This window comes from Antechinus flavipes, chromosome 2 (assembly GCF_016432865.1).
Source record: "Antechinus flavipes isolate AdamAnt ecotype Samford, QLD, Australia chromosome 2, AdamAnt_v2, whole genome shotgun sequence".
Classification (NCBI taxonomy): domain Eukaryota; kingdom Metazoa; phylum Chordata; class Mammalia; order Dasyuromorphia; family Dasyuridae; genus Antechinus; species Antechinus flavipes.
The window spans coordinates 637139893-637160133 of NC_067399.1; the positions used below are offsets into that span (position 1 = coordinate 637139893).

Sequence of the window (20241 nt, forward strand, 5' to 3'; positions counted from 1 at the left end):
ATGTTATCTTCTCAGCTACCTGGCAGTTAATGTATTCATCACCCAAGATCATGAAGCCTTTTATTTTTAAGAACTTCTTTCCAGTAGCACAGCCTTTGAGAATGCAGGGTCACCTTCATGCTATGACCCAGTAGAATAGAGTTAGAACTAGAAGTGACCTCAGAGGTCATCTGGTCTAACCTCATTTTACAGAAAGGGGAACTGAGAGCACAGAAATGAAGTAAATTCAACCCTCTTATTTTACAGATAAGGAAATGGAAGCCAGTTGGTCAACCCAACTGGTGTTTAACTCTAGGTCATCTGATTTCCAATTCAGTTTTCTCATATGCACCAGCTGCTGGCTCAAAGCCAATCAAATCAGACCTTTTATAAAGGGCTACTTATAAAATCAATTTTAATTATCGGTTCCAAGGGAAAAAAAACTACAACCTAAGCTCCTTCCAAAACAAGGATACACTCAATCTTTGCTATGTCGGCACTTTGTGGATTCATAATCATGGACAACAGTAATTTATGCTTAGTCTCACCATATGGACTACTTCATAGACTAATTCCTTTATATTACAGACTTGACACTTCCATCTACATATACACAGGCAGAAGAACAAACCAATAGGTTGTGGATCTGAAATCCAACCCACATATAGGAGGAGGAAAATAAAGTTATATATATACATACACACACACATATACCCTACCTGCTCCCTCCCCGTTCCCCCCATGCACACACTCAGAGTTGGAAGATACACCTGTAGGAATATAAAGGTCCCAGGGTTTCCACACAACCAGTAGAGAAATGTAGCAAGTCCCAATGGACGTACACATTCACGCACACAGGCGGAAGAATACATCAGGTTGTAGTTGTCACTTCTAAATAGGCGGGGGAATACTCAAGGTGCCAGGTGCGGGGGATGGAGGACAGGTGATGAGAGCGCACAACCAGGTGCTTCAGTCAGAAAGAACTGACGGGCTTTTGGAGGGTCTGGGCCAGAGCAGATGAGCTCCCTCACCTTTGGGAGCTCCCTTTGTGGGTCAGATCCTCCATCAAGAAACAGAAGTGGAATCAGAAGGACAGGGTCCCGGCAGCTCCGTCCGGAGTCCCTCTCATCCCCACAGTAGTTCTCATACACTCAAACGGTCTTCCAGCTTCCGAGAGGAAAGCTTCTGTTCCCATGACTGCCCATCCTGCTTGGACCATACTCCCTTTTAGTAAGAACAAGCTTTCCCAAAAGTCTTAGTGCATTTTAAAGCTTGAGCCTAAATTGTCTTCTTTACAATTTCTATCTATTGTTGTTCCTGGGTCAGGCTTTCCATACCAAAGAGCCCAAATCTAACTTCTTCAATAAAACAGCCTTCAAATACTTAACAACAGCCATTGTGAACTAGCCTGAGCCTTCTCTTCTCAGGCTAAACATCCCCCGGTTCTCCTCCAGGTTCTCATATACACATATAAAGTCCTTGCACTATTCGGGTAACCCTTCACTGGTCATGTACCAGATTATCAATATCCTGTCTGAATTGAGGGGCTCCAGAATGGAACACCTGCTTCCCTTCTCTTGCCTTCACAACACCCCCCCATCACCTTGTTCTCCTTGGGGTAAGTGGGATTTACTAAACAATTAAGTGTTGGTTTGGAGGGCATATTTTGGTCAACAAAGGGGGGGTTAAAATTGGGAAGGTGTGCATGAATGCTTCATAACTGCTCTCATTAAAATGAAAGGAGCCACTACAGTTTGAGACTATTTGCTTCCACCAAAAAATAATAATAATAATAATTTAATTTTTAAAAGGGGATGGGGGGAAGGTGCACGCTCAGACTATACTTTCTGAATTGTGCCTGATTGTGGATTTTCCCTGACCTTTTCTCTGGATGCTGAGTTGATACCTTCCCATGGTAGTTTCTCACCTCTGTTTTATTTACAGTTTGTTATTTTCTGTGGACTAAGAAATAAAATAACTAAACTCTTTCAAAGTGTCATAAGAATAAATGGTATTCGAGTAAAAGCCTACAGTTTTACTATAAAATTCATGAACTTTGTGCTGGTTGCTTTGGTCGTCCACAGGCCTTTCTTGCTCTCTTGGTTCTGTTCCAGATAAATATCTCTACTGAATTTCTCTGGACAAGTGATATATTTTTATTGTACATTTATTTTTGTTAAAAGTAAATAGGGCCATTAAACTACCCAGCACAAAGCTCATGTGTTTGTTTTTCTTTTTTTAATTAAAAAGAAGAAAACAGAATGTCAAAGGAAAACCCAATGCTTTTGCTTTCCATTTCGAAATGTTAAGGTCACAAAGATAAGAGAATTTCCTGTGAGATCCTATCTTTGCTTATCATTACAATGCAGAATGACAAGCTTTCCATTTTAACTAATGGAAATAGGAGCTAGGGGATGACCACTGAGAGAGACTACTTGAATCTATTTTCAACCCCAGTCCTTACACTTACATAACTATGAAGTGGTACAGCTGGAAGAACATTGAACTTATCTGCCCTCTCAAGAGACACTCTATTAGCAAGGCCAAATAAATGCTTTTGACCGAGGGTTGAACTTGGCCCCTTGTACACTTAGGTTGGTTTATTGAAGCTTTGACCCCCTCTAGAGGACAAAAGCAGCAAGTAATGGAGGCTGATTTACAACTGAGCATCCTCATCTACGGAAGGAAGATAACAATTTTTGCAAAGATCAAAGGAGATCAGGGAAATCAAGACAAAGCCACAAAATGCTCCGTAAGGAAGTTGGGACTGTCTCATCCCCGCAAAGGCCGGGCTGATGAATTTCCCAGAAGCTTCCAAAGATCATTCATTCAGTTACAGAGGGGCTGTGATCTGCAAACAGCAGAGGCAATAACCTCATTAACCTACAAAATTATGGTTCTTTGAAGTAATGAAATGATAGAGGCTTTGATTGTCTTGTTCATAGGTGGTGGGTACCACTGAAGACTCGTGCTATTCATAAATATACTAAGAATTCTCAGGCAAGCTCTGAGGGCTAACACTAAGAAAAAAAGGGTTTCCTTTTAATTGGATTATAGGCAATTATTTCCTATTTATTCTCTATCTAGCCTATTTTTTATATATTTGTTTGTTTGATGTTTCCTCCATAAGATGGAGCTCCTTGGATGGTAGTGACTATCATTTGCCTTTTTAAAATTTAATTTAAAATTTTTTTAAATTATTTTTTTGGGGGTACACTACCTGGTCATAGTAGACATTTAATAAGCATTGAGTGTTTGGTACACAATTATAATGAAATATTAGCTTACTATGAAACATGAGGAATATGTGTAATTCAGAGAGATATGAGAAGATTTTTGTTAAGAAATGCAAAGTGAAAAGTGGAACTAAGAAAATTACAAAACATAAAGATTAACACAATGCAAATAGCAAAACTAACTTTAAAAAACCCCAGACTCAACTCTCTGTAAACATAATAGGATATCCCAAAAGGAGAGATGAGAAAATGAATTTTCCTCCCTTCTTTGCAAAGAACATGGAATTTGGCATATACTGTCAGACTTAGTTGATGTGTGGATTAGTTTTGTTGAACTGAGTTTTCCCCTTAATTTCTGTCACAGGACAATAGCTTACAGAGGAGGGTAAGTAGGACGTATTTAGGCAGGAAGAAGATACAAAAGCAAAAGATATCAATAAAATTCATTTTTTAAAAGTGAAGTCTCCTAAAAAAAGAAATAACCTTGTCTGTGATTGCTGCCAAGGATGCTAGACAAAAGGGCTTCCTAAACTTCTTCCACTTGGGAACCCTTTTGGTCTGAGAAATTTTTACGTGACTCCAGGTATATAAAATAGGTATACAAATCAAACATTTACTGATAATCATAATTTCATGCCCCTCACATTATGGGGCCATGAATCACGGTTTAATAAGCTGGGGATACACCTGGAGATACATACCCATCTCGGATGAGGTAGTGCTTGAGGATCTCATCGATCTTGTCTGTTGGGGTTGCAAAGCAGCTCTCCACCAGGGTCTCCAGCCCATTCACGTGCACCAGGGGCTCGATCCCAAAGTAGAGCAGGTCCCGCAGCTTGAGGGTGGGCAGCGTCTCCCGGTAGGGCTCCTCAAATTCGTTATCTTTGAAGATCTCCAGAGTGAAGGGGAAGATCCCCTGACTGCGCCCCATGATTTCCAGGGGAGAATTGCGGAGGTTGGGCACGTAGCCTTCAGAAATGGTGTAGAGGCGAGGGAACTCGCAGATGACCGGGATCAGCAGCTTACTGGTGCGGATGATGATGTCGCCGTTACTGCCGGGCATCTGCTTGGGGAGCCCGGTCACCAGGTTGCTAGCGATGATCTTATCATTGACCACCTGAAGGTGGGAGGGAAAAGGCAGTGTTATACCCAGGAGGCATTTCTGTTAGTGTCTTAGTCCCCTGGGGACCCAGGTGTCAGCATTTGAGCGATTCTCTTTTACTTTTAGGATGACATCAAGAGGGTCCCCAGTCTCCCAGGTTCTGTCCCTCAAGAGATTTAACTATTCTTCATCAAGTTGTAACTAGGGCGTTATGGCTGGGATTTTGTCCAGGGTAATGTAATTTAGGAGGCACAAGCACTCCTTCTGCAGCATAGAAACAACTGCCCTTAGCACCAGTTTTTGTTTTTGGGTCTGTACCTATGACTTAATTAATACAGGGAATGGATATTTCTTTCTTCCTTCCTTCCTTCCTTCCTTCCTTTCTTCTTTCCTTCCTTCTTTCCTTCCTTCCTTCCTTCCTTCCTTCCTTCCTTCCTTCCTTCCTTCCTTCCTTCCTTCCTTCTTTTCTTTTTTCTCTTTCTTTTCTTTTTTTCTCTTTCTCTTTTTTTTCTCTCTTTCTCTCTTCTCTATCTATCTATTATCTATCATCTAGGTGGTATAGTGGAGAGAATATTGGGCCTGGAATCAAGAAGACTAAATTTCATGAGTTCAAATAGAACTGTATACACACTATTAGCTGTGAGATCCTGAACAAAATGGGCTGAAGATGGAAATGGCAAACCACTGTAGTATCTTTGCAAAGAAAATCCAAATGAGATAGAAAAGAATGGATATGACTGAAATGACTTATTAACAACAATAAATAATTAGATCAAAACACGTGCACACACACACACACACACACACACACACACACACACGGATAGTTTCCCTCACTTCTTTTTCACTAGTTTTAGGCCAAAACCATTTGCTTATGGTAGCCCTAAAGCAGGTCCTTTAGAAAGACCAGAGTGGATTTAAATTCTACTATGGAATATCCATTCTCATAGTTCCAAGTTTGAGAGAGAGCTGTCAAATCTGCATACTAGCTCTTGGCCTCCCTTTCGAGTTCTGAGTATAAATTTTCAGCTGCTGGTTGACCACATTCATTTGGTTGTTTTCTTTCCACTTCAAACTCAACATATCAAAGATGGAACTCACATTCTTCCATCCCAAAGTGATCCTCTTAAATTTCCCTATTGGGTTGATGATCATTTCCCCGAAAACTAGGCTTCAAGTCTCAATATCATAGTTAGCTTTTCCCTTTTCCTTATTCACCATTCCCAGTCAATTCCAGTCCCCTTCTCAATAGTTCAACTGGTATCATCCTAGTTCAATCACATCCCTAATAGTATTTATAATTAGTGACCTTTATTTAACACTTATTATATATTATTCTTTTATATGTGTATATCCTACTTTTTTTTTTTACAACTAAATTGTAAGTTTCTGGGGGGGGAGGCAAGGAACCATGTCTTATACTTCTGTGTATTCTTTATACTCTTACATAGCACTTTCAGCTTAATTCAGCAATTGTTTATCAAGTACATGCTATGTAAAAAGCACTACTCTAGTACCTGAGAATCTAAGATAAAATGAAAAATGGCTTCTTCTGTCTAAAGAACATAATTATATTTTTCTGGAATAGAATTATACCTTGAACATATTTGGAAGTTAATAAATATTTATTCAACGATTAAATTGATCATTACCTCGTATTGGATTATTATAAGGGGTTAACTAGCTTCCTTATCTAGTCTCAATGTTCCCCTCACCCAAAATCAACCTAATATGACATTGCAATAATGGAGTTTCTATAACACTATTTCTTAAGACAATAGCTACCCCAAACTCCGATGGAAATATTCTAAACACCTTCAATTGCTTGCCATTGGTAGGGTATATGGTTGAACCTCTTTTCCCCCTAGCTTTTAGGGCCTCTATAATTTGCTACCAACTTGTCTTTCTGACTATATCTCCTACAACTTTCAAATTAACTCTGTTTCAAAAATCTCTTCACTGACTTTAGTTCATGGCTTGCTCATTCCTGTCTCTGAACTTTTGCTCCCCATTATCTCCCTTGCTAGACCCCTCTGCTTTACATATCTGAATCAGATACATCCTTTGAGACTCAGTTCACGTTCTTCACAAAGGCTTCTTTGGCCCCTACACACACACAAATATAAATGTGTTCCAGAATGAATGTCAACAAAGTCCCTGACCTAAAGAGGTTTAGAAGCATAAAAGAAGACTAAAATAACTATAATACAAATTAAGTTCATAGGAGAGGTTAAACCTGAGATATTGGGGGGATAACAACTTCTATTTGGGTGGGATCAAAGAAGAGTTCATGGAGAAACTAGCATCTAAGCTGGGCCCTTCAGGAGCAGAAAGATTTTCATAAGCAGAGATAAATTAGGGGACAGAGGATTAGTGAATTCATTCTGTACTGGGAGGCAAAAGAACACAAGGTTTCAAATCTGAAAGACTTGGAAAATGGTGGCGCCATTCACCAGAATTAGGTAAGTAAAAAAAGAGGGTTTTTGAGGAAAGATAATTAGTTCAATCTTGAATGTGTTGAGTTTGAAGTTTGGATACATTTTGGTGGATACACCTAGGAGATACTTGGAAATATGAAATTCTAAGAGAGAACTTTGAGCTAGGTCTCTAGATTTGGGTGTCATCTGCCAAGAGATGATAATTGGAGTCATGGCACTGGACAATATTGCCAAAGGAAAAAAAAAGGTAGAGACACAGACCAAGGACAGAACTTTTGGGGATGCCCACATGCAGATGACAGAGAGAAAAGAACCAGCAAAAAAGCATGAGGAATGATCAGAGATGAGGAAGCTAAAAGAGCAGCATCAGGGAAGCAAAGGGAAGAGAGAATACTAAGAAGGAAATAATAGTCAGCAATGTAAAATGTTGCCAGAGAAGATGGTGACTGAAAAAGGATCACTATGTTGGCCCAACTATATGTTGTTATTTAATCTCTTTCTGATCTATATTGTCAGGAGTGGAGATTACAGTTTTGGGCTGAAGTAACCAAAAGTCTGGTGCAGTTGAGCTTGATACTCTCATGAAAATATCTTCACGGGTGCAGTGCTTGAGGTTCAGTCCAGTGAAATGTAAGCTCCCTACGGACTTTGAAGCGAGCTCTCCATCCATCTCTTAGATATGTATCTGGCACATAGTTGGTGCTGAGTGAATGCTCACTAAGTTGAATTAAATTCTCTATTATGGGTCTATTTTATCTGTAACTTAAAACATTCAATCTATAACCCATTTCCCAAGCTTCAGATCCTTGGATCATCCCCACATGTCCTCCCTCCCTGAGGAACCTACATCCACCACAGTGCCACAGGTCTTGAGGGAGAAGTAGATATTGATGTGGGTGCCATTGGAGACCCCTCGGCAAGACGTGTTGGTCAGGAAGACCTCCAGCCCTCCAACCAGGTCCTTGGGGATATTCACTTCAATAGCATTCGACTGGCATCTCATAGGGACTGAAAGAAAGGTGGAAATTGTCAGGCATAAGTAGAAAATCTAAGCAATGGTGAGGGGGAAGGAAGATACCGAGGGAGAAGAGTTTTGTTTTGGGTGTCCTCGAGTTTTTTTTTTTTTTTAATTGTACTTACGTGTCTTTTCCAACTTCTTTCAAAGATCTCAAAGGAAGTCAGTGAATATTAGCCCAGAATTCTTCCTTTTGAGACCAGACCTGGATACATTTCTTAAATATTCTGTTGTTGCTTTAAGTGAAAACATTTCCAGAATTTGAAAATATTACATATTCAGGTCTTTTCCAAAGATCTGGCCAGCACAAAACCATGACCTGAACCCTTAACGGATTGATATTTATCCCATAGTGAATTTATTGGCAATGCAGGAAAAGTGTTCTTCTTTATAGGTTTAAACATCCTCAGCAAACCGCCATGGCCTTCTTGTTAATTATTGCCTCATAAAATAGGTACTGTCAGTATGGTTTGGGAGAGGTTTCAGATTGTCATTACTTGTAAACCACAAACTATTGATAAGTTCAATTTTAATTCAATACAAAAGATTGCTTTGTCTTTAAGATACAGTAATTTTTTTCTTTTCTTCCAATTTAGTCCCCAAAGTGCCTTTCACCAATGAGAGTGAGGATAAAGTCCAACATATAATAAAAAATTATAAAAATAAATATGGAGAAATCTCCTTCTGGGCACTGAGAAACCCATACCCTGAGGGGGTAGTCCCTGGAGGATTAAACAGTGGATGCTGCTATACCTATTTTGAGAATCATTCTTCTCATTTCTTTATTAGGAAAATAAATATTGATTAGGTATTTATGGGGTTGTTTGTTTATGGTCTAGTGAGATGGGTGTAATCACAATAGATTCTGGGGGGAAAGTATTAAGTGGAAATCAGAAGATTTAGGTTTCTTTGCTAGGCAATCATAGGATCATACATTTTGTACTAGAGGGACCCTGGATGTCATTTAACCCAATCTCATCTTAGAAATGAGGAAGCTGATGACCAGAGAAGTAAATTAGCCAAAAGCATTCATGATTTGCAAGTGGTAGCAATATGATTTCAACCCAGACCTCCAAATATCAAGTTCAGTGCACTTTCCTTTGTCCCTTACTGCATGTAGAGCCAGCCCCCATGGCTCACTTTTTATGAAATAGAAACTGGGATCTGCAAATATTCTACAATTTATATTCTCAGAATGTTGCCTGGGGTCCTAAGAAAAAGTTCCTTGTTCAGGATCACACTGTCAGAATATGGTTGAAGCAAAACTTAACTCTGGCCCAGGTTCTCTCTCACTTCATCATCATTACTTAACATAATAGTAGAAGCTGTAGAAATAATACAAATGTAAATTCAGAGAACTGAGTTAAGGAGTTATAAATCTTCTGCAATATTTCTGACAAAACTTCTTAGCCTCCTAAACAATTCTGGGGTACTTATTCCTACACTCAGGAAGCTTTATATTGAAAGGAGGCAGGGATAAGGAGACCTGGAAGGCAGTGAGTTTAGGAGAGAAGAAGGATATTAGGTAACTTTCAGCAGAGTTTGGGTTATAGCCCAAGTCCTACCTTGACAAGTGTGATTGTCTTCAGATAGCACCAACCCGCGAGGGCATTCACATTGATAAGTGTTTCCATATCCACGGCAGGAATGGCTGCAGCCGCCATTTTTATTTTGACAACCCTCAATGTCTGCAATATAAATAGAAAAGCCAAATGGACTTCCTGGACTGGGAGATTCTGGAAGGGATGCTGGAATAAAATTCTTGCAAGATCTGGCCTCTGGACTTGTGATTTCTCCAGTTTAGAGAACTTTTAATGTGTAAATTTCCTTCACTATTGCAAAACAATTATCATAACATCTTAGATTTAGAACTGGAAAGAACCTTAGAGTTCTCCTAGTAATGATAATGCTAACATTTACATAGTACTTTAAAGTTTCAAAAATGCTTTGCATATATTATTTGTTCCTTACAACAATCCAAAGAGATAGATATTATTTCCCCTATTTTGAAAATAAGAAAATTGAAACTAAGGATTTAAGTGACTTGATTATGGTAGTACTACCAGCATGTGTAATAAGGGAGATTAGAACTCAGAACTTCAGTGTCAGCTCGCTTCTCTTTTAGTTCTTCCTTTTTAGGCTACTCTTCACAAATATCATGTCTAATTAGAGATGAGGCAAGAAACCCAAATGGAAAAAAAGTTTGCTTGTTGGAATTTGGTCAGAGAAGTGCACATTTCAGATGTGTACTTCTCCTGGGTCTTACTTTTTCCCCCAACAAAATGGAATTTTCCTGACTGGCTGCTATTTTACTGAACAAATGGGGTAGCCAAGCCAAGCTTTGTGAAAAACAGAACAAGCCAATTTCAATTGATGAAATATTCTCTTCATCCTGTTTGAAAGCTTGCAGAACAGCATTGAATATGAAAAAATCTGTTATTCTTACTGTCAGGCTATGAATTCAGCTAGACAAGATCTTGGATACTCTTGTGAATTGAATTCATTGTCCATTGGTCCATTACCTGCTACTCTTGGGATCTCAGAACCCAAATGTATTCAGGTTAATGCTTTCTGTGATAACAAGTCTACTATGAAAGTCAAACCAGAATGGAATAAAATAAAAACATAAGAAACTGCTCAAAAGAGCTTTTATTTACATTTTCTTTATGGGGAAGATATAATACCATTACATTTTTCAAGTTCCCAAGTAAAAATGTTCTTCCCAAGAAAAATGTTATAGCTAACGTAATTTCAGTTTGTCATTTTCAGCATGCAAACCTGGCTGTTATTAAACTTCCAGAGGAATGGTAAACATTCTTAGAAGTAAGAAAGAGGGAGCTGAAAAGACTGAAAAAGGCAGATTTAAAGAATGTGTTAATTCATCCAGTTTTGGAAAGCATCATCAAAGTTATTGCTTTAGAGTTTCTCTCTCCTGACTCTGGGATATTATAGAGAGGTACCATGTGTCCTCTGAGGATGAAAGAAGAACCGATAGTTTGAAATATTGATGAACCTACAGCATTTGAGTGCTGTTATAGAAACAGAACTGTTAGTAGGTATTTTTTCAGGTTGGACATGGATAAGGAACTGTTGAGAGAGAGACATTGCATAGTAGGTGAAATTAAAGAAGGAAACTCCAAGGAGAGAAGTGTCACAAATGTAGGACCTTGGAAGGGTCCTTCTTGAGGAAGTTGTGCTGCATAGGATGGATAGGAAATGAAGCACCAGGCAGGACCTTCTCCCCTTTCCTCCTCACAGGAAGAAATATGGGCTCCCAGATGTTGTTGCACTGGATCATTCCTCTGTGAAATCCATTTTGACAATGTAAGACATCCAGATGAACACTGCTAGTAAGTGTCTAAGAAAGGCTGATCTCGGGTCTTTGTGAATCCAAGTCCAGAACCACCTGGCTGCCTCAAAAATCAGCCTCATTGGGAGTACTTTCCTATCTCAGCATCTAGAAAAGGCCCTTCTTTAATGAGGATGACATCTTAAGTGCTCAAGGAGAGAGAAAAATTGACTACAGGTTATGATTTCAATTATTTCTTGCACAATGATTGCATAAATTGCTTGAACATTAATAAATTAACTTTTTAATTAATTTAATTTGATTAATTTAAACTAATCTTTGTGAAACTTAGAGGGAATAAATTCAAGGCAGTCCTATTTTTGAAACTATAAATTTAACAGAGAAAGGCAATTCTTTGACCTTTGAAACCACTGGGGGAAGATTTCTATTTAATTATATCAGAGGTAATGTGGTATAGTGGGTAAAGCATTGTCCTTGGACTTAGAAGACCAAATCTAGCTTTCAACAAATACTGGATATATAAAGCACAAGCAATTCATTTAAATCCTAGCTTCTCTTAATCGATATATATTGCCTAAGACTAAGAATTCTCAGATTGTTTTTGTGGAAGGTGCATCCCCATTGGAAGTTCCCCACACAAATGAAATCATAGATTTTTGTCTAGCTGAATTAACATCTAGGAATAATGATTAATTGGGCATCTTCAAATAGGAAAAAAATATGAAAAGTTAACATAAAGCAGATTTCTTTTCCTTATTCCTTTTATTAAGAATGTTTCCTTTGCTGGATCCTCTTCCAGATCATACCCTCTGTATGTGGTTTTTCAAAAAGATATCAGATGTATCTGTTTAGCCCTAGAGACCAGGCTAGGGGAAAGTTGCAAAGGGGAAATTTAAGGCTGGATATCAGGAAAAATTTCCCTACAACTAGAGCTCTTCCTGAGTAAAGAGAGCTGTGTCAGGAGCTAATGGGTTTGCCTTCCTTGGAAGCTTTCAGGCACAGACAGGATAAAAATTTGTTGGCATATTTTAATGAGAATTCTTTTGGGGGATATAGGTTAAATTAACTGACAGTTGAGGTCCATTCTAATTCTAAAATTTGTGATTCAGTGGGCTTCCTTTTCTCATGTGAAACGAGAAGGTTAGACTGGATCAATTCTAAAGTTTCTTTTCTTTAGAAAAATGCTAAGAGCAAGTTTTAATATTCAACCAGTTCTACTTCCAAGCACTCTCATCTTTGGGAAAATTAAACTGAGCTGGCCTAAGGGATTCATGGATTCTACTGATTAAGGTTATTATAGAAGGATCTTGCTTCAGGATAGAGCCCTATGGTCTCAATCAAGCTCACAATTCTACAGTTGTAGGTCTCCAATAACTTAGACAAAGAAAAAGTTTTCAATAACCTCGTTGTAATGGCACCACCAGGAGCCAGGTCACTGAAGGGAAACAAAGGAAATAAATCCTGAGGTGGAACCTGTCCAGAGTTTTCCTTTTAAATCCATGGATTTGTGGATGACAAAGCTGAGAGCAGTCTGATGAATGGACTGCATGTTCAGCCAATAAACTGATGACGAGTAATTAAGAATGCTCCTCAGGAGCCTCCTTCGGAATTAATTATCTCCTGCAGTGCTCAAATACGCAAAGATTATTGCAGAAAATAAAGAAGATTAAGGAAGAATCCAGGCCATTACACCTATTTCAATAAAATTTCAAATAAATTTAGCCTTGTTCTTAGAGGCACTAGCTGCATATGCAGCACATAATGGCTGCTGCAGTACTTAAACATTCTTTATCTAAGACTTTTAAATATTCACATTGGTGCAAGTCATGCTTGGGTCTTTCTGTGCTGTCATAACTTTGAGTCCAAAGATACTGAAATAAGCTTATGGAAAAACACAAGTCCCATTTTTAAAGCTCTTTGAGGTTTGTAAGATACTTTTCTCACGATGACTGTACACAATTGTTACTCTCTTTCCTGATTTATAAATGAAGAAATTGAGACCCAGAAAGGTAAATATGGAGCTGGATGGTGCCATAGTGTATAGGGCGCTGGATCTGGAGCCAGGAAAACTCATCTTCCTGGGTTCAAATCCAGCCTCAGACACTTATTAACTGTGTGACCCTGTTTGCTCAGTTTCCTCATTTGTAGGAGAAAGAAATATCAAACCTTCCAATCTTTGCCAAGAAAAGTTCACAAAGGATCACCAAGAATTGGGTCCAACTGAACAAAAAAGTAAAAACTTGTCTAAGACTGAACAGTTAGTAAATGTAAATAATAGAATCCAAACCTGGCTCTCCTCGGACTCCAATGCTTGTGTTCCATGGTCTTGAGCTGCCCATTAGACAGCAGCATGAGCACCTGCTGTATTCATCTCTCTGAACAATAAATCTACAAGGTCTGTCAGACTTTGGGTCCCACCCCTCCCTCTGCCTATAATAGGGCTCCCAAGTTCATCCGTCTCACTCAGACCCGGAGGGTCTGTGACATTGTCCGATACCTTCAGTATTTAGAGTTAAGTAATAAAAGTATTATAGAAGATACAGTTGTTAACAAATGTACCTCCCTGGAGATGGACAGCCAGATGGTGCTGCAGTGAATAGAAGGCTGAACCTGGAGTCTGGAAAACCAAGTTCAAATACAGCCTCTGCTACTTATTAACTATGTGACTCTGGTCAGGTCATTTAACCCTGTTTGCCTCAGTTTCCTCATCTGTAAAACAAGGTGGAGAAGGAAATGGCAAACCATTTCAAGAACTGGATTGAAAATGACTAAACAACAACAATAAGCTACTTATAACAGGAAAAACACCCTGAAGGAGAGGGGTCATTAGAATATTATGTACGAATGCCATTTTCATTTCACCCATTCCATAAATAGTACAAAGCATTATTTTGATTTGTGGCTTCATTATTACTTGGTCATATAAAATGTTTACGCCATTTCCAATCTTTTAAAAAAAGAGCTTATTATTTGTCTTCCTTAAGGCAATTTCACAGGGTATAAAATCAACTACCTTATTAATAATAATAACTGACTTTGCATAGAGTTTTAAATTTTTAAAAAGTGTGTTAAATATATTTTCATTTGACCTTCATAACAACTCTCTGAGGTAGGTGCTGCAGGCATTATTATCCCCTTTTAAACAGATGAGGCAAAGTGATTTGCTGATGGTTACACAGCTCATAAGTGTCAGAAGTGGGATTGAAACTCAGATCTTCCTAGTGCCAGGCCCTATATTCCTTCCAACCCATTAAGACATTAAATCAGTATTCATAGTCTAAGTTACAGAGGTCCTCAAACTGCGGCCGGGGGCCAGATGCAGCAGCTGAGGACATTTATCCCCCTCACCCAGGACTATGAAGTTTCTTTATTTAAAGGCCCACAAAACCAAGTTTTTGTTTTTACTATAGTCCGGCCCTCCAACAGTCTGAGGGACAGTGAACTGGACCCCTATTTAAGAAGTTTGAGGACCCCTGCTAAGAGAACCATTCTTCTCCAAAGGCACGGAGAAGTCAATGTCACTATTTCCAGTTAGTTTCCTCGATCCTCACCATTAGTTCAAATCCCTTCTCTCCAATTCTCACCTTCACAGGTTTTGCCATCACTTCCTAGAACACGCCCAACCCCACATTCACAGCGGTACGAGTTCTTCAGGTTTACGCAGATCTCACTGCAGCCCCCGTTGTTTTTTTCACACTCATTTTCATCTGTAGGGTAGAAATTATACAAGCAATCCATAACTGAGGGGTCAGTGTTAAGGGGAGAAGGGAGGATCGCCTCCATTATAGGGAAAGTCAAACCCCTTGGAAGAACACCTACATTCTCCCAGATAAAATCAGTATGCCTTTTATCACTCTGTATATTAGCCAGTGGTTCGAGGTACCTTCCACATACATGTGCACACCCACAATCTGGTTACCAGTACAGCTTGTCCCTGCCAAAATGTAGAAGGCTAATTCTATTACTGGTCAGTTCTCTCTGTATAGCACATAGTGGTTCAAGGTACCTTCCACCCACCTGCACACACACACGCACAATCCGGTTACCTGTACAATTTCTCTCTGCTAAAATATAGAAGACTAATTATATTACTGGCCAATTTTCTCCAATCAGACACAGTGCAGAACTGTGGGACCTGCAGGTATGTTTGTAGGTTATGCTACCAAGTTCCTAGTAGAGGTGTACCTCATTTATTCTTTCCTGAAAAACTTTAGTCTCCTCTTTTAAAGAAGTCCAAGCTTCTCTTCACTCTCATCCCTTCAGGCTATCTCTCTCGCCCTTTTAGAAACAGGCTGCATTTCTCTCCTCTCCTTCCCTTCCCTCATCACTCTCTCTGATCTCAGTTCCCTGCAATATGGCTTTTGAGCCCGCCTCTACTGAAACTGCTCCATCTAATTTCCAAAGCTAATAGCTTGTTCTGCCTTCATTTTCCCTGATCTTTCTGCACTATTTGATGCTGTCTACCACCCCCTCCTTAGTTTTCTCTCCATCTTTAGTTTCTGTGACTGCTCTCCTGGTACTTTTCCTACTGCCCAAACTGCTCCTTCTTGGTCTGCTTGGCTGGTTTATTATCCATTTCTCGATCCAAGGTTCTGTTCTTGTGCCTCTTCTTTCTCTGAACTCTCCTCTTCATCTTATCTCCTCCAATGACTTTAGTCATCACCTCCATGCAGATAACTCCAATACCTAGCCCCTGATCCCTTTCCTTTATGTCTAACTCCCTCTTATATCCCTTTACCTGATTGCCCTTGCATCTTCAGACTCAACATATACAAAACCCAATGCATCTTTGCCTTCCTAAATCTGCCCTTCTTTTTTTCATGTTTTAACATATTTTTATATATTCAATGAACATCAGTAATATAGATCTCAGCATCTTTAAATATAAAAACATTTAAGAAATGTAACTGAAAATAGTTATGTTCCATTATAACTAGTGATACACGCTCCCATGCTTCATCATGGCCTGAAAGTAATGCTAGGTTTCAGAAGACTATGTAAATGGAGTGAAAGCCCTGAAAGATGCTTTTTTCTGCCCTTAAGGAACCTCAGGTTCACAGGTAGAAGACAGATTCACATTTGGAAAACAAGAAGAAATAATGATAGTGCTGAAAATGTACCCATGCATATATCTTGTAAATAAAAAGCTATAATAAAAAATAAAAATAATCCTGGAAAGAAAATAAATAAAGAATGAAAGCATGATAGAAATAATCATTCTCCTTTCTTGGCATGTTAAGGGTTTATAAACCGCTTCCCTCATAATTGTGAGATAGAAAGGCAGGTTCTCCTTCTCACTTATCCAAATCTGCCCTTTGTCCTAATCTCCCAGTTTCTATTTGATGAACCACCATCATTTCCCTAGGCACCCAAGCTCAAAACGTTGGCGTCCTATCTGACAAGGTCCACCTTCTCACTCTCTCTCTATACAATGAGTTGCCAGGTCTATTGATTCCACCTCCATAACATCTCCCACATTCATCCTTTTCCCTCCTTGTACGCTGGCTGCTATCACCTCGTTCTGGACTATTACAATAGCTTCCTAACTGGGCTTTCTGCCTCCATGCTCCTTGACCCCAATTTTATTCAAGCTGCCAAAATTATTTTTCTAGTGCTTAAGTGCACTGGAATCTGATGATTTTTTCTCTTGCCTATTGCAAAAAATTAAAGCAAAATCCTAGCCCGGGATTTAACTTCATAACCAGACTCTGAGTACGAGACTTTCGCCTTCTTTCACTTTATCATCCTTCTTTTTTTGGCCTCTATGCTGAGTCTCCTTGACCCTAGCCTCTCTACAGTCTCCAAGCATTTATGCAGGTGTCTCCTAACATCAGAATGCACTTCTTTCTCCTCTCTAACCATTGCAATCCATTCCTGCCTTCAAGGATTAGCTCAGGAGTCACTTCCTCCAGGAAACTGCTTTTCACTCATGTTTTTCTGGAGCACTTCATCTGAATCTCTCCCCGATGAAATCACAGACTCCTAGTGTCAACAGATTGAAGAATAAACCCACAGCAATTCATCATAAACCAAGAGCCACTATGGAGATGCCCTTAGGAAGGCATGTGTGATGTTTTTCACAGAAGCTAGTGTTGAGAATGAGGACAGAAGCATTTTCTTTCCAGTTTTATTTTGCTTTTCTCACATTCACAGATAAAACTGAAATTGGCCTTTTTGTTTCCCATATGTGACATTCCTTCTCCTGTTTTTAACGCCTTTGCACAGATGGGCTCTGCCTGCAATGCCCTTACTTCTCACTTCTGCCTCTGAGATTCCCTACATTATTTCAAAGATTAGCCCAGCTCCCCTCTCACCATGCTCCTGTTCTATCTTTCCCTTCTGAAATTACTTGATGTATACTTTAGATTTATTTCTCCCTATACATGTTATAACTTCAACAGAATATAATCCCTTTGTGGACAGGGACTTTCAATTTCATCTTTTTATCTCCGGGTATAACAGTGTCTTGCCTGTAGCAGGTACTCCATAAATGTATCTTGAATTGAGTTGAATGTCTAAATTAAACAGACATTAATTTAATTTCCATTTAAATTTGAATATCTTCCCCTTTGCACTCTCTGCCCCCTAATTATCTCTCCCATCTTTGGTGAGGGTTTTTCTGACTGCCACTGGACAGGGTGGTCTTTATTAGTTCTATTTTATTTCCTTTCCAGTAAAAAAATCAGGGGGCAGGAAAAGGCTCTCCCTTGTGCTAGATCTGATGATTTCTCTCAGTCGCAGAGAGTGGAAGAAGGAATTTAAGCAGCCCTGGATTCTTTTCAAATTGCCCATTAGCCCTCTCTTCCTATTGCCCAGGAAAGATAAAAATACCCTGGTGCCACTTTAGGAGAGAATTGCTTTGAGGAGTGCTAGACTGTCCCTATCCATCTAATCACAGTAGAAACCCAGTATAAAGGCACAATTCTACGCCCGATCCTGCAGAGCTATACGACTGCTCCCTGCTCTGCTTGGGAGGCACCCCTTCTCCCCATTTCTTTCTACCCTTTCAGTCTTACTGGCCCCATCCGCTATCATTCTACCTGTGACTTCAGTCACCCCCTCTACAAGCAGTTCCAAAGCTCTCTCCGTGGCGTGGCCCTTTCCCCCAGTGTCTGGCTTCCTGGACCCTTTTATCTGGCCGGCCAATTCCCCTGCCCCCTGGTGCTTTCTTACCCAGGCAAGTCTGCTGGTCTGGGCCCAGGACGGTTCCTTCAGAACACGTGCATTCAGAGTTTGAGCAAGTACCGTGGCAGTCCACCACATCGCAGATGTCATAGAAATCTGTAATGAGACCAGAGCGTCGCGAGGATGAGGGAAAAGGGGTTAGAGTTTCAGGCTGGGCTATAAACTCCTCGATACCTCAGTTCGTCCAAAGAGCTGCCATAAGGTTTTCAGGTCTCCCGAAGCTCCCAGAACTAGGTCAATAATCATGGTTTTCTCAACCCCTCTTTGAGGGCACCTATGCAGAAGCACTGACATTTCTGCCTTGTAGGTACAATGTTCCTGAATAGAATATTTTTTTCCTGGTATCTCGTCAAACTAAGGTGACAGGAAAAAATGGTTATGAGAAGGACTTGAAGGCATGATTCCAATTACTCCCTCTTTATCCTTCAGGAATGTCTCATAGACTCTGGGCCCAGCAGGCCTAATTTTCTTGTTAGAAATACCAAATAAAAATGATCTGTGTTACATGATCCCCCGGCAAACCTTAACGAAAAATTCTTGCTCCCAGCATAAATTCAGTTGTGTGGGGATAATCCATTCCTGTTGGGTGCAGTCACAGTGGGGGAAAGGGGAGGCCCATTCTCATGGAGAATGGGGGGGTGTTCTCTACCCTGGGGTGGATGTCCCAGGCCAGAGGACCATGGAGGAAAGGAGTGAATGTGCCCTTTGAATCTGTACTCTGGGACAGCGTCCTAGTCGCCCCACCCTCGTTGTGGCTCTGTCCCCAGGAAGCTTTAGATGCTTAATATTTCATAGCTCCTTTTTCTTTCATTCTTTCTCTGATAGTGATTTTTCTGCCCCAGTAGGAGAGGAAAAAACAAATGGAAGGTACTTACGGCCACAGTAGGCATGGAAACAGACACTGGGCTTAGTCAAACGGTAAACATAATAGCCTCCAGGACAGGCTTTGACCTCCACAGTGTTGTTCCAGAGGCAGCAATTCCCATTGAAGCTGGCACAGGCCTGGCGCTGCACGATGCCATCCGCTTCTTGTGGGTGGTTGCCGTTCAGCCAGATGGGTGCGTGGGTGCCGCAGTGGTTCTCCGGGATGCAGAACGTGGGCATGGCGTCCCCCGCCATACCTGTGAAGCGGTACCACTCCCCATCCACGTGGTTGTCACAGGTAGGCTGGCCGTCCTCCTCCTTCAGCTGGTGGTCCGTGTTCCTCCAGGGCTCGTTCAAGCTAATGTACGCAGAGCAGGGATCCAGGGCTAGAATCGGAGAGAGCTGCTCAGAGCGCCTCGGGGTGGAAGAGCTGAGTCTACTTCTTATGGTAATACCAGGACTGAGTTTTAGTGGTAGGAGTAGTTTTTGTCAAAGGAGAAAAATCCTTTATGCAAAGGGAAGAAGCAACATGGTGGTCCCAGTTCTCAGAGCCTGAGGACGGTAAGGGACTAAATACCTGCTCAGAAAGAGAGTTCAGAGGACCCTCGGGATGGCAGCAGGGATAGGATCGGAGGTAGTTCCTTTGCCCATCACCTAGCTCTGGGTCATAGCTCCAGCATGGAGAGGAGAAGTTATGGTCTATCTGTCATTACAAGGGAGCAAAGGTACTAATTTTGGATAAGTCCAACAACACAAGCTCACTGAACTCGCACAACTATACTGAGGCTCCCGGCACAAACTCAGAAAAAGACAATGTGAAAACATCCATGAGCAAAGACTCAAAGAAAAAGGCAGATTGTATACAAATCCAACAGGAATTCCTAGAAGAATGTTAAAGAAATTTTTAAAAGAACAAAGAATGATTTTAAAAATCAAATGAGAACAGTAGAGAAAAATGGAGACAATAAATGAGAGCAATGTAAGAAAATCACAAAAAAAAAGGATTAATAGCTTGGTTTTTTAAAAAAAGGTACAAAACTTAACCTTCTAAACAACTACAATAGAGGAGGAAATGGTGAATCAGACAACACAGAACCTCACTCTCATATGAA

The 20241-nt window shown here is 40.2% G+C and overlaps 1 protein-coding gene across 1 annotated transcript in view; it reads right to left on the reverse strand.

Annotated features, from left to right (window-relative positions):
• OIT3 (oncoprotein induced transcript 3) overlaps nucleotides 1–20241 on the reverse strand; it is a 31354-nt gene that overhangs the window by 6716 nt on the left and 4397 nt on the right. The window contains exons 2-7 of the mRNA XM_051982173.1: nucleotides 19141–19515; nucleotides 18254–18361; nucleotides 14665–14787; nucleotides 9336–9458; nucleotides 7603–7763; nucleotides 3917–4332 (exon numbers count right to left, since the gene is read on the reverse strand). Of these exons, the coding sequence (XP_051838133.1) occupies nucleotides 3917–4332; nucleotides 7603–7763; nucleotides 9336–9458; nucleotides 14665–14787; nucleotides 18254–18361; nucleotides 19141–19515 (1306 nt within the window). The remainder of the gene's footprint in view (nucleotides 1–3916; nucleotides 4333–7602; nucleotides 7764–9335; nucleotides 9459–14664; nucleotides 14788–18253; nucleotides 18362–19140; nucleotides 19516–20241) is intronic.